The sequence below is a fragment of the Symphalangus syndactylus genome, chromosome 2 (genome assembly GCF_028878055.3).
Source record: "Symphalangus syndactylus isolate Jambi chromosome 2, NHGRI_mSymSyn1-v2.1_pri, whole genome shotgun sequence".
NCBI lineage: Eukaryota > Metazoa > Chordata > Mammalia > Primates > Hylobatidae > Symphalangus > Symphalangus syndactylus.
In genome coordinates, this window is record NC_072424.2 from 75,078,249 (window position 1) to 75,092,608 (window position 14,360).

Genomic DNA, 14,360 nt, shown 5'->3' on the forward strand with positions numbered 1-14,360 from the left:
AGAGAAGGGCATTTTTCTTATTTTTTAATAAGCTCCATTATCCACAAATCCAAACGTTATTTACTTGTTAATCTTCCATTACCATTTTCTATTTTGATTGAGAGGTTCACTAATTATTTACCCCAAACCAAAAACATCCCAAATCTCCTTTCTATACACAAAGTATAAATCCTTTAAATCTACCTTTAAAATTTTAATCTTCCAAACTCATCCTCTCCTTTCTAAATATATTGTCCCTATTTCAGTTCTCAGCCATAGTATTATTTGCTCATACAACTACAAAAAAACACTAACTTGCCTGTACCCAATTCATTTACACCACTTTCAGGAAAAAAAAAAAAGCTTTCTCAAACACATACCTAAGTCACATCCTTGCTATTTAGTGTCTCCTGAATAAGCCAGAATTAATTGTACATTATCTTCAACCCTTCATAGTCCAGCCCCAGACTGCCTTCTCTAGTCTCCTATCTTCGGTCTCTCCATAGTCATCCCAGGCCTATAATTCAGAACTATTAACATGACAGGAACAGACCATGCTTTTTCATACCTCTATGTATTTGTCCATACTGTTCATTCTGCCTGGATCCCTTTTTCTTCTGTTCTTAGAAAATTCTACTCATTCCCAAAGCCAAGTTCAAAAAGTATGACCTCATGAAGTCTTCCACAAATACAGATACTGGGTTAGATACCCACTTCTCTGGAGTTCCACAATTATAACTATTTTTCCCACAATGTATGTATACCCACCCACTAGCCTATAAGCTACTCAAATGCCAGGATTGTTTCATACTCAGGACAGCAGTCCCTGTTCAATGTGTCATAAGCAATCAATTATTATTAGAAACATTTATAAATGAAGATTTTATAAATATCTGATACATTTTAGCTACTTTGTTTACACTTGCTCTCAAGAGAAAAAGGATACCAAATGCTGTCTTCCTTATGACAAAGCTCTACAATGTTAAAGATAAAACTATTCATGAGCTACTCCAATCTACTCTGAAAAAAATTAACTTTTTAAGAAAAATCTGTAACTATTCATAATTAAACCATAAAGACATTCCTCAAATATGTACAAATTCTTAAAATTCCTGGAGTAAATTCATATTCTATTCACTCACCAGGTTCTTACTATAATATTCCCATAAAATGGTAACAATTGCAATGTTTGGCTCCCAGAAATCACAAAGTGTCAAACAACAGTGAAGATACATTCGTAATTGTTCTTCTACAATGACACCCTAAAAAATAAACTGAAGTTATGAGAAGGTAAATGAGCTCTGGCAATATAAACATTTTCACTTGATATTGTACTGTATAACCTGAAGCTAAAAAGAAAATAAATGTGTCACCCAATCATACCCATTCTCATATGCAGACTAGATTTAAATCAACATAACATATACTTCCCAAAACATGTTTTAAAGACCATTAACACATTCAGATAACAGATATCACATAATTCGACTTTAAATTCAATTATTTAAAAATTACAGGTGTTTCATAATTGAATGGTACTGGAAACCCAGAAACCAGAAAAGAAACCCAAACCAGAAAGAAGTGGCAAAAATGACGTAATGATTAAGATGTACACAAATCCAGAGGGCTTGGTCATACTTAAGTACTTGGTCAAATTTTTTATAGGATTATAGGAGTTGTTCTTTCTAAAACCAAAGGATTATCAGAGTACATCTATTTTAACCTATTAGGAGATAACAGGAGGAAAAGGAAGTAGAAAAAACATAGACGCTTTTTCTATGATGATATAACTATGCATATATTTTTTAAATAACATATTCTGAATTCCAATCATTCAACAATTGTATTTAAAACTTACCACATACTAGGCACTGTTTTAACGTACTAGGCATAGGACAACAAGTAAGTCAGACATAGCACATGTACTGGTAGAGCTTACATTTTTGGAAAGAAAAGGACACTAAAACAAGATAAATTTGAACAGAAATAACTGCTGTGAAAAATGAAACAAAGCAAAGTAATGTGGCAAAGTAATTCGTAGAGGATGAGCATCACTATTTTATTAGCTGCTATGAATGGAAAAGCCTTTTGAAGGGCTGCAATTGAACTATATGATTAAATGAAAGTCAATAAAGACTTGGAAGAAAAACATTCAAGGCAGAGAAAATGAGTGGACAGTTCTTTAATTATTAGTAGGCTTGGCATTATAAAATTCTAGACAGTAAGACATCATATCTCATTTGAGGCTTTACTGGTCTTGGTAAGAAATTTGGATTGTATTTTAAATATGTTGGGAAGCTACTGGAAGAGAGTAGGCACAGAAGTGACATGATGTGATTGTTTCAAAAACACTGCTCTGGATTATACATAAAGAGTGAATAGATGGGGATAAGAAGAGATGCAGGGAGACCAGGTAGGAGGCAATTGTGTGAAACTATAAGACTGAAACTTTAAAGATACGTTTGGAAAAAGATTCAGTGGGATTTGCTGGTAAATTACATTAAGGTATGAAAGAAAGAAGTTTCAGGTTTTGGCATAAGGAAATAGGTCAATGGTGCTATTTCCTGAAATGGCAAAGAGTAAAGGAAGAACTTATGAGGTGAGTGTCCAGGGTATACAAGGAGAGCTATTAAGCAGACAATCTGACCTATGGGTCTAGAATTAAGGGATTAAAGTCAGAGTTGTTGACATAAATTTGGGTCAATGAAAAAAGGATCCATAACTGAGAGCCGTTTGATATTACAACATTTTGATATGAAGCCAGTGGAGAATACTCTATATGCAAAAACAAGTGGTCAATGAAGTAAAAAGGAAACCAGGCATTGCGGATGCCAAGAAAAGTACTTCAGAAAAACGACAATGGTGAACAGGATTGACCTCTGCTCAGAGGTTACAAGAAGAAATAAGAACCCTTGGAAGAAACAATATGGAAGTCACTGATGGCCTTCCCAGAGCAGTTTGGGGCATGGTGAAGACTATGATGAAGAAGCTCAACTATGGATGGCTGAGGGCATCTAGAAGGTGAGGAAGTAGATATTTTAAGTGAAAATATCTAAACAATAAAGTCCCTGAACAGGTGAGAAGAGTTAAGATCCAGTGCACGAGGGAAGGAATTAGCTCTTGATAGAAAGTGACACTTCTAATATAAAAGAAGAATAGTCTGACAGGTTGAATATGAAGCAGATGTGTTGAGAGATTTAAAGGTGTAAAGATAGGAATTCTTAACTGACCAATTCTATTTTTCAATGATTTATGAGGCAAGATGTTAACCTGAATGGATTGGAGAAGAGCACGTATTAAATTGTATGTCAAAGAGAACTTCTGGGCCAGGCACGGTGGTTCAAACCTGTAATCCAAGCACTTTGGGAGACTGAGCTGGGTGGATCACCTGAGGTCAGGAGTTTAAGACCAGCCTGGCCAACATGGCGAAACCCCGTCTCTACTAAAAAATAGAAAAATTAGCTGGACGAGGTGGCAGGCACCTGTAATCCCAGCTACTCGGGAGGCTGAAGCAGGAAAATTGCTTGAACCCAGGAGGAGCTAGAGGTTGCAGTGAGCCAAGACTGCCATTGCACTGGGAGACAGAGTGACACTCTTTCTCCAGAAAAAAAAAGAAGTTCTGAAATAACTCATTAAGTCATTTTGGAGAGCAGAAAAGCAAACATTCTAGAGCTGATGGCCATTTGAGATTCTGATCAAGAATTTAAAGTCAGACACCTTAGTAAAAATGAATGTATAACTTTCTCTCACAATATTCCGTTGTGGGTGGTGTGGGAGATAAGAGAGAAAGAATGGCTTTTTCATGGTTAAAACAAGTTAAGGGCTATGGAATTAAAGATGTTTCTCATGGAGTAATGCCCAAATGGAATATGCCTAAATTTGACTGTTCAAAATTAAGATAAGATATTCTTTAAAAAAGGACTAAAGCAGAGATTAAGGCCGGGCACGGTGGCTCACACCTGTAATCCCAGCACTTTGGGAGGCTGAGGCGGGCAGATCACGAGGTCAGGAGATCGAGACCATCCTGGCTAACACAGTGAAACCCCGTCTCTACTAAAAATATAAAAAAATTAGCTGGGCATGGTGGCGGGCGCCTGTAGTCCCAGCTACTCGGGAGGCTGAGGCAGGAGAATGGCGTGAACCTGGGAGGCAGAGCTTGCAGTGAGCTGAGATAGTGCCACCACACTCCGGCCTGGGCGAAAGAGTGAGACTCTGTCTCAAAAAAAAAAAAAAAAAAAAAAAAAGAAAGAAAAAAGAAACGGCAATTTAACAACTGGTTATTATATATAACTTAACAAAGGCTCATTTATTTATGCATAACTAATCTACCTTTATCAGAAACCATCACAAAAAGAAAATTTATTCACAGTCTAAACAGTAACTGTTACCAGAAGTTTGCCTAATTGGATTTATTTTTAGGAGAGAATAGAGTTGGGCTTCAATATCCCAGTTATGATCCTTCTACTCAAGAAACACTATGATTTTTAGTTATTTGAAGACTATTGTCCCACATTATTTAGATCTAATCACATTCTGAGTTGTTTCTACTCCGGGACTCTCCAAATTAATGTTTAAAAAAATCAAAATAATTTTTTAAAATCAGGCTTACTTTTTAAATACCCTTCCATAATCTTTATAAAACTAAAAATTACTTCTGTGATCTCAGAAAACAATGAATCTTTTAAAAAGCAGGCAGCAAAAGATGAAAAATCTTCTTTCTTATATGACAACAATAATGCTGTTCCAAAGGTAGAACACACGTTTACAATTAGCATTCACAAATATTAAATAGGATTACCTCTAAAAAACTGTTTTTAAAGCACTTTACTATTTGTACTTAAGTAAGTAAAACTGAGCAATATATGTTCTCTTTACTAAACTAAAACTCCACCTCTGTTTCTGGCAGATCCTCTCTAGCTAGAAAAAAGAATTTGAAACATTATTTGCTTGATTAAAGCCGTAGTGGTGGGTTGGGTGCTGTGGCTCCCATCTGTAATCCCAAGCACTTTTGGAAGCTGAGGCAGGAGGATTCCTTGAGGCCAATAATTCAAGATCAGCCTGGGAAACACAGCAAGATCCATCTCTATAAAATGAAAATATTAGCCAGACATGGTGGCATGCACCTGTCCTAATGACTCGGGAGAAGGAGGCAGAAGTGCTTGAGCTCAGGAGTTCAAGGTTATAGTGAGCTATAACCACACCACTGTACTCCAGCCTGGGTGACAGTGAAAGACTCTGTCTCTTTAAACAAAAAATAAAAACAAAAAGTATAATGAAGTGTAGACTAATTTTATTTGAAGGCTGCTGTATATTTGGAAGATTTTTATTTTGTTTAAATACAGCAAATGGACTCTTTCACCACTGTCACTGTTGGAGATCAAGTCAAAGTACATGACCATGGTCAGATTTCAATTTACCTCAATGGGAGGAAAATAGATATAATCAAACTGATAGTTCTATCCAAATATATTATTCTTTACAACTACCTACTACTGCACCCACAAAATTGGTTTCCAGAAATCCAACACATAGTCCTATACTACTTACAGAACATAAATTGATACAATCAAGGAACACTAAAACTGAAGGAATAGCAGAGAACCACAGAACTACTTCTTCCTAAATATTATAATCACCTCTTTTACCATAGCAAAGATATTATTTTGACTTTATGCTAGACCTAAATTCATACAGCATGTTTCTTAGATTAGTCATATTATTCCTACTTCTAGGGTGACTAACTCATCCTGGTTTGCTCAGATGTTTCCTCGTTTCACACTGAAACTCTGGGCCACGCAAACCAGGATAGGATGGTTGGTCACCTGACCTACCTTTTTCCCCCCAACCAATGGTCTCTGGGGAACAAGTGGTGTTTGGTTACATGAATAAGTTCTTTAGTGGTGATTTCTAAGATTTAGGTGCACCCATCACCCAAGCAATATACACTGTACCCAAAGTATGGTCATTTTTTTTTTTTTTTTGAGACAGAGTTTTGCTCTTGTCACCTAGGCTGTAGTACAATGGCACGATCTTGGCTCACTGAAACCTCTGCCTCCCAGGTTCAAGCAATTCTCCTGCCTCAGCCTCCCGAGAAGATGAGATTACAGGCATATGCTACCATACCCAGCTAATTTTTGTATTTTTAGTAGAGATAGAGTTTCACCATGTTGGCCAGGCTGGTCTTGAACTCCTGACCTCAGGTGATCCACCTGCCTTGGCCTCCCAAAGTGCTGGGATTACAGGCGTGAGCCACCACACCCGGCCTATACCCAAAGTATAGTCTTTTATCCCTCACCCTACTCCCACCATTCCCCTCAGGCCCTCAAAGTCCATTATATCATGCTTACACCTTTGCATCCTCACAGCTTACCTCCAAGTTAAAAACGAGAACATATGTTGGTTAGTTTTCCATTCCTGAGTGTTGTCACTAAGAATAATGGTCTCCACTAAATCCAGGTTCCTGCAAATGCCATTATTTCATTCCTTTTTAAGGCTTAGTATTCCATGTTCTATATATAACAAGTTTTCTCTATCCACTCATTGATTGATGGGTTTTTGGGCTGGTTCCATATTTTTACAATTGCGAATTGTGCTGCTATAAACATGCATGTGCAAGTGTTTCATAATGCTTCTTTTCATCTGGATAGACACCTAGCCATGGCACTGATAGATCAAATGTTAGATCTTCTTTTAGTTCTCTAAGGAATATCCATAATGTTTTCCACAGTGTTTGTACTAGTTTACATTCCCACTAGCAGTGTAAAAGTGTTCCTTTTCACCAAGTCCACACCAACATCTATTATTTTTTTTTATTTTTAAATTATGGCCATTCTTGCAGGAGTAAGGTGGTTTTGCATTGTGGTTTTGATTTGCATTTCCCTCATCATTAGTGATGTTGAGCATTTTTTCACCTGTTTCTTGGCCATTTACTTGTCTTCTTTTGAGTATTGCCTATTCATGTCCTTAGCCCACTTTTGGATGGGATTTGGGTTTGGTTTATTCTTGTTTCTCTAGTTCCTTGAAGTGTGACCTTAGATTGTCTATTTGTGCTCTTTCAGACTTTTTGATGTAGGCATTTAATGCTATGAACTTTCTTCTTAGCACTGCTTTTGCTGTACCTCAGAGGTTTTGATAGGTTGTGTCACTATTACCATTCAGTTCAAAGGATTTTTAAATTTCCATTTTGATTTCATTATTGACCTAAAGATCATTCAGAAGCAGATTATTTAATTTCCATGTATTTGTATAGTTTTCAAGGTTCCTTTTGGAGTTCATTTCCAACTTTATTCCATTGTGGTCTGGGAGAGTACTTGATAGAATTTCAATTTTTAAAAAATTATTGAGACTTTTGGCCTATCATATGGTCTATCTTAGAGAATGTTCCATGTGCTGGTAAAGAGAATGTATATTCTGCAGTTTGAGTAGAATGTTCTGTAAATATCTGTTAAGTCCATCTGTTCTAGGGCATAATTTAAATCCATTGTTTCTTTGTTGACTTTCTGGATTGATGACCTGACTAGTGTTGTCAGTAGAGTATTGAAGTCCTCCACTATTATTGTGTTGCCATCTATCTCATTCTTAGGTCTAGTAATTATTTTATAAATTTGGGAACTCCAGTGTTAGCTGTGTAGGTTCCCTCTTTAGGATTGTGATATTCTTCTGTTGGATACTTTTATCATTACATAATGTCCCTCTGTGTCTTTTTAAACTGTTGTTGCTTTAAAATGTGTTCTGTCTGATACAAGAATAGCTACTTCTGCTCACTTTTGGTGTCCATTTGAATGGACTATCTTTTTCCACCCCATTACCTTAAGTTATGTAAGTCCTTATGTGTTAAGTCTCTTGAAGACAGCAGATACATGGTTGGTGAATTATTATCCATTCTGCCCTTCTCTATCTTTTAAGTGACACATTTAGGTCATTTACACCCAACGTTAGTACTGAGATGTAAGGTACTATTCTATTCACTGTGGTAGTTGTTGCCTGAATGTCTTTTTTCTTCATTGTGTTATTGTTTGATAGGCCCTGTGAGATTTATGCTTTAAAGAGGTTTGTTTGGTTTATTTTGAGGTTCAAGATTTAGGTCTCCTTTCAGCAGTTCTTGTAGTGCTGGCTTGGTAGTGGCAAATCCTCTTAGCATTTGTTTGTCTGAAAAATACTTTATCTTTCCTTCATTTATGAAGCTTAGTTTCACTGGATACAACATTCTTGGATGATAATTTTGTTTAAGGATGCTAAAGATAGGACCCAAATCCCTTCTAGCTTGTATTCCACTAAAATATCTGCTGTTAATTTGATAGGTTTTCCTTTGTAGGTTACCTGATGCTTTCTGCCTCACAGCTCTTAAGATTCTTTCCTTTGTCTTCACTTTAGGTAACCTGATGACTATGTGCCTAAGGTGATTATGTTTTTGTGATGTTTCCCAGGTGTTCTTTGAGCTTCTTGTATTTGGATGTCTAGATCTCTAGCAATGCCAGTGAAGTTTTCCTAGATTCCCTCAAATAAGTTTTCCAAACTTTTAGATTTCTCTTCTTCTTCAGGAACACCAATTATTCTTAGGTTTGGTCACTTAACATAATCCCAATATTCTTGGAGGTTTCGTTCATTTTTAAAAAAATTCTTTTTTCTTTGTCTTTATCGGACTGGATTAATTTGAAAACCTTGTCTTCAAGCTCTGATGCTCTTTCTTCTACTTGTTCGATTCTATTGTTGAAATTTCTCAGTGCATTTTGCATTTCTCTAAAAGTGTCTTTCATTTCCAGAAGTTGTGATTGTTTTTTATTTATGATATATATTTCTCTGGAGATCTTTTCATGCATATCTGTTATTATTTTTTAAATTTCTTTAATCTGGTTTTCACATTTCTCTGTTGCCTCCTTAAGTAACGTAAGAATTGACCTTTAGAACTCTTTTTCTAGTAATTCAGAGATTTCTTCTTGGTTTGGATTGATTGCTGGTGAGCTAGTGTGATCTTGTGGGGGTGATAAAGAACCTTGTTTTGTCATATTACCAGAATTGTTTTTCTGCGTCCTTCTCATTTGGATAGACCATGTCCAGAGGAAAGATCTGAGATCCAAGGACTAATGTTCTTTTGTACTACAGGGTGATCCCTTGATATGGTGTTCTCCCCCTTCCTGAGAGCCCAACTGCAGTGATTGTTATTGCTCTTCTGGGTCTAGCCACCCAGCAGAGCTACCGGGCTCTGGGCTGGTACTGGGGTGGGGCAGGGGGAGGTGTCTGCAAAGAGTCCTGTGATATGATCTATCTTCAGGTCTCTCAGCTGTGGATACCACCACCTGCTCTGGTGGAGGCAGCAGGGGAGTGAAATGGACTCTGTGAGGATCCTTTGTTGTAGTTTTGTTTAGAAGACTGGTTTTCTCGAATGCTGGTTACGCTAGCAGTGAAGTTGTCATGTGGACAGACTCAGGACCCCTGGTTAAACAGAATGTTACAGGTAATGGAATTAGATGTCGTTTTCTCCTTCCTTGGTGCAGGGCTGTTCTGTTATGAGTTGCTGTAATGGCTTGAGTTGGTTGGCCTCCAGCCAGGAGGTGGCACTTTCAAGAGAGCATCAGCTGTGGCACTATAGGGGGGATATAAACTGGCCCTGAAATCACCTGCATAAGTATTCAGGTTTCTCAGTTGATGGATGGGGCCATGGAGCTCCCATGAGTTTATGTTTTCTATCTTCGGCTACCAGGTGGGTAGAGAAAGACTGTGATAGTTGATACTGAGTGTCAACTTGACTGGATTGAAGAACGCAGTATTGATCCTGGGTGTGTCTGTGAGGGTGCTGACATAGGAGATTAACATTTGAGTCAGTGGGCGGGGAAAAGCAGACCCACTCTTAATCTAAGTGGGCACAATCTAATCAGCTGTCAGCTCAGCCAGAATAAAGAGCAGGCAGAAGAACATGAAAAGACTAGACTGGCTTAGTCTCACATCCTACATTTTTCTCCCGTGCTGGATGCTTCCTGCTCTCAAACATTGGACAGCAAGTTCTTCAGCTTTGAGACTTGGACTGGATTCCTTGCTCCTCAGCTGGCAGGTGGCCTATTGTAGGACCTTGTGATCATGTGAGTTAATACTCCTTAATAAACTCCCGTACATATATTAGTTCTGTCCCTCTAGAGAACCCTAATACAAACCATAAGATGGGGGAATGGTTAGGCATGTCTGAGCTCAGACTCTCCTTGGGGAGGGCTTGATGCGACCACTGTGGAGTGGGTATGGGCGGGGGCAGTTCTCAGGGCTACGAAATTATGTTCGAAGGGGAATTATGGCTGCGTCTGCTGCTTCATACAGGTCTCCAGAAAAGTGGGGGAAAGCTGGCAGTGGCAGGCCTCACCCAGCTCCCATGCAGCCAGCAAGGTCAGTCTCACTCCCACCATGCTCCCCCAACAGCCAACAGAACTGAATTTATATCCAGGCCTCTGGTGTGCAGGGCTGAGATCTATGTAAATATATATAATATATATATATATATTTATCCATATAAACCTTTAAAGCTTCCTAAGAAATATTCTGTAACTTAAAACCAGCTGAGTGCAAAACCATAAACTGATACACCGTTAGAGCTGAAAAGGAGTTTAAAAATTATTAAATACAACAGAAACATGGGTCAAGGAGAAAGAAATTTAAAGAATGCAAGCAGTTGCAACTTAATTGAAAATTAAAGCCCCTAGTTACTGACTCAAGATTCAGTAACTCTGAACAGGATAATAATGTTATCCAGACTTTACTGAAATTCTTTGGATTTGGTTAAAGCATTAAGACGGAATTAGTAACTGATACAAATGACAATGACCACTGTAATATGCATCTTATTTCACAACCACTTTTTAGTAATTTCCTTCATTCTGAAATAAAAAATATACATAAAAAACTTTGAGTTACTAAATCAGTATGTTCTCAAAACAAATGAGGAAGACCAATGAATATGATATAGGACGAAATATAATAAACAAAAACTTTTATAGGGATTATGGGAAAGATTATAAAAAGATAATAGATCTTTTGTTTCTGATCCAATTTATGTATGCAGAATTCTTTGGCATTCTAAGCTAAAATTTATAGTTCATAATTATATGATTCATATTATAACTAAATGCCTTTGTTTCCTAAAAAAGTAAGAATTAATTAATACGGATAATGGGTAAAAGAAAATTTCAAGCAGTTAAAATGTTTTCCAAAGACATAGCTACTACACACACACACCCCTGCATAAAGCAATATTATACTACAACATTTTTTATTACTCTTCAAGTTTTAACTACTCTTTATTTCTTAAAAGAAAAATATTTCCCAAATTCCAAAATATTCTTTATTATACTTCTCCATAAACTCTTAGAAAAATGATAACATATTACAAAACTTTACAGGGCTTCCATACAATATGTTTAAAAATGTGATGAACAGCATGTTTAAAACTATTTTAAAAGGAGGTCAAGTCTGACCTCTAGGCCATGAAGCACTACATTAACAGCTCTGCAGAAAGAAAAATGATAAGGTATGAAATGAATGCTCAGAAACTAGGACCTTATCAGTTAGAATATGATTCAAGCCTGTAAGACAAATTGCTCAGCAAGGCAAGTCACCTTCCTGCTGTGATGAGGATATAGCTGAATTTTCAATGCCAATGCCTATCTCCCTCATTGTGTCACCTAGTTTGATATCATACAGTCAAGGAATGGCATAGAGTTCTGAAGCATCTACCACTTATTTTGAATACATTTTGTCAAAGTCATCAACTAGATATTATCTTTGTCCTTTAACTGACAACTTAGTATTAAAAATCTTCAAAGAATAATCACTAAAAGAAACTACTGTGAGTTAACCCTTCAAAGCATGAAAGTTATTTGTTATCTGAATCATTTTAACAGCTTGCATGGTTTTAAAAACAAAATTTATAACATAAAAATTAAGCAAAATCCACAAACTGTCTTACTTTAATTGCATACCTGAACACTGATGGACTTTTTCAGCAGTTCTTCTACAAAGTTCCAATTTGATTCTACTTTTCTCTAGAAAGGGAGAAAATAGTAGTGCATCAAAATTATTGCTCTTGATTATGCCCATATTTAAAATTAGGGTATAGCAAATGATGGGGTATAGCTATCATTCAGCATCAATGTGATTTCTTGAATTCCTAATATTCCTTTGGTAAAGAGTTAACGAACTTGGCAGAAAAAAATGTACAACTATTCCAATCCAGTACAAACCACATCAGGAGTTGTAACAGTGGTGCTTCAGTAAGATTATAAATATTCAAAATCAATGTACAAAAATCACAAGCATTCTCGTACACCAATCACAGACAAACAGAGAGCCAAATCATGAGTGAACTCCCATTCACAATTGCTTCAAAGAGAATAAAATACCTAGGAATCCAACTTACAAGGGATGTGAAGGACCTCTTCAAGGAGAACTACAAACCACTGCTCAATGAAATAAAAGAGGATACAAACAAATGGAAGAACATTCCATGCTCATGGGTTGGAAGAATCAATATCGTGAAAATGGCCATACCGCCCAAGGTAATTGACAGATTCAATGCCATCCCCATCAAGCTACCAATGACTTTCTTCACAGAATTGGAAAAAACTACTTTAAAGTTCATATGAAACAGGTCTACCCTGGAGTCATACTCTAATTTTTTCTATTTTCCTCCCTTTCTGATCATTTATCCCACTTTCTTTTTCTTCCTCTTCCTTCTCCTTCTTCTTTGTCAAATAGAGGATTGAGTTATTATCACTGATCCATATAAAGTCCCTCTCTCATTTATTTTAATTCCCACCCCCCATTTCTATTCCCCGACTTCCCATGTGCAACCTTCCTAATATGTTTGATACGCATCTTTTTGTTTGTATGTATTTTTAGAAAATGTTTATTGTTTTGTGTGCAAAAAAAATTAATAAAAAATAAAAATAAAAAAATAAAGTTCATATGGAACCAAAAAAGAGCCCGCATCGCCAAGTCAATCCTAAGCCAAAAGAACAAAGCTGGAGGCATCATGCTACTTGACTTCAAACTATACTACAAGGCTACAGTAACCAAAACAGCATGGTACTGGTACCACAACAGAGACATAGATCAATGGAACAGAACAGAGCCCTCAGAAATAATGCCGCATATCTACAACTATCTGATCTTTGACAAACCTGACAAAAACAAGCAATGGGATAAGGATTCCCTATTTAATAAATGGTGCTGGGAAAACTGGCTAGCCATATGTAGAAAGCTGAAACTGGATCCCTTCCTTATACCTTATACAAAAATTAATTCAAGATGGATTAAAGACTTAAATGTTAGACCTAAAACCATAAAAACCCTAGAAGAAAACCTAGGCAATACCATTCAGGACATAGGCGTGGGCAAGGACTTCATGTCTAAAACACCAAAAGCAATGGCAACAAAAGCCAAAATTGACAAATGGGATCTAATTAAACTAAAGAGCTTCTGCACAGCAAAAGAAACTACCATCAGAGTGAACAGGCAACCTACAGAATGGGAGAAAATTTTTGCAACCTACTCATCTGACAAAGGGCTAATATCCAGAATCTACAATGAACTCAAACAAATTTACAAGAAAAAAACAAACAACTCCATCAAAAAGTGGGCGAAGGACATCAACAGACACTTCTCAAAAGAAGACATTTATGCAGCCAAAAAACACATGAAAAAATGCTCATCATCACTGGCCATCAGAGAAATGCAAATCAAAACCACAGTGAGATACCATCTCACACCAGTTAGAATGGCCATCATTAAAAAGTCAGGAAACAACAGGTGCTGGAGAGGATGTGGAGAAATAGGAACACTCTTACACTGTTGGTGGGACTATAAACTAGTTCAACCATTGTGGAAGTCAGTGTGGCGATTCCTCAGGGATCTAGAACTAGAAATACCATTTGACCCAGCCATCCCATTACTGGGTATATACCCAAAGGACAATAAATCATGCTGCTATAAAGACACATGCACACGTATGTTTATTGCGGCACTATTCACAATAGCAAAGACTTGGAACCAACCCAAATGTCCAACAACGATAGACTGGATTAAGAAAATGTGGCACATATACACCATGGAATACTATGCAGCCATAAAAAATGATGAGTTCATGTCCTTTGTAGGGACATGGATGAAACTGGAAAACATCATTCTCAGTAAACTATCGCAAGGACAAAAAACCAAACACCACATGTTCTCACTCACAGGTGGGAACTGAACAATGGGAACTCATGGACACAGGAAGGGGAACATCACACTCTGGGGACTGTTGCGGGTTGTGGGGAGGGGGTAGGGACAGCATTAGGAGATATACCCAATGCTAAATGACGAGTTGATGGGTGCAGCAAACCAACACGGCACACGGATAC

At 37.1% G+C, this 14,360-nt stretch overlaps 1 protein-coding gene across 8 annotated transcripts in view; it reads right to left on the reverse strand.

The window, feature by feature from the left end:
- MMS22L (MMS22 like, DNA repair protein) overlaps positions 1-14,360 on the reverse strand; it is a 145,275-nt gene that overhangs the window by 94,199 nt on the left and 36,716 nt on the right. For all 8 annotated transcript variants that reach the window (XR_010116298.1, XM_055259314.2, XM_055259304.2 and 5 more), the window contains 2 exons: positions 11,940-12,002; positions 1,122-1,241 (listed from right to left, as the gene is read on the reverse strand). Coding sequence is in view for 7 of the 8 variants with exons in the window: in XM_055259314.2 (XP_055115289.2) it covers positions 1,122-1,241; positions 11,940-12,002 (183 nt within the window). In the remaining variant the exon portion in view is untranslated. The remainder of the gene's footprint in view (positions 1-1,121; positions 1,242-11,939; positions 12,003-14,360) is intronic.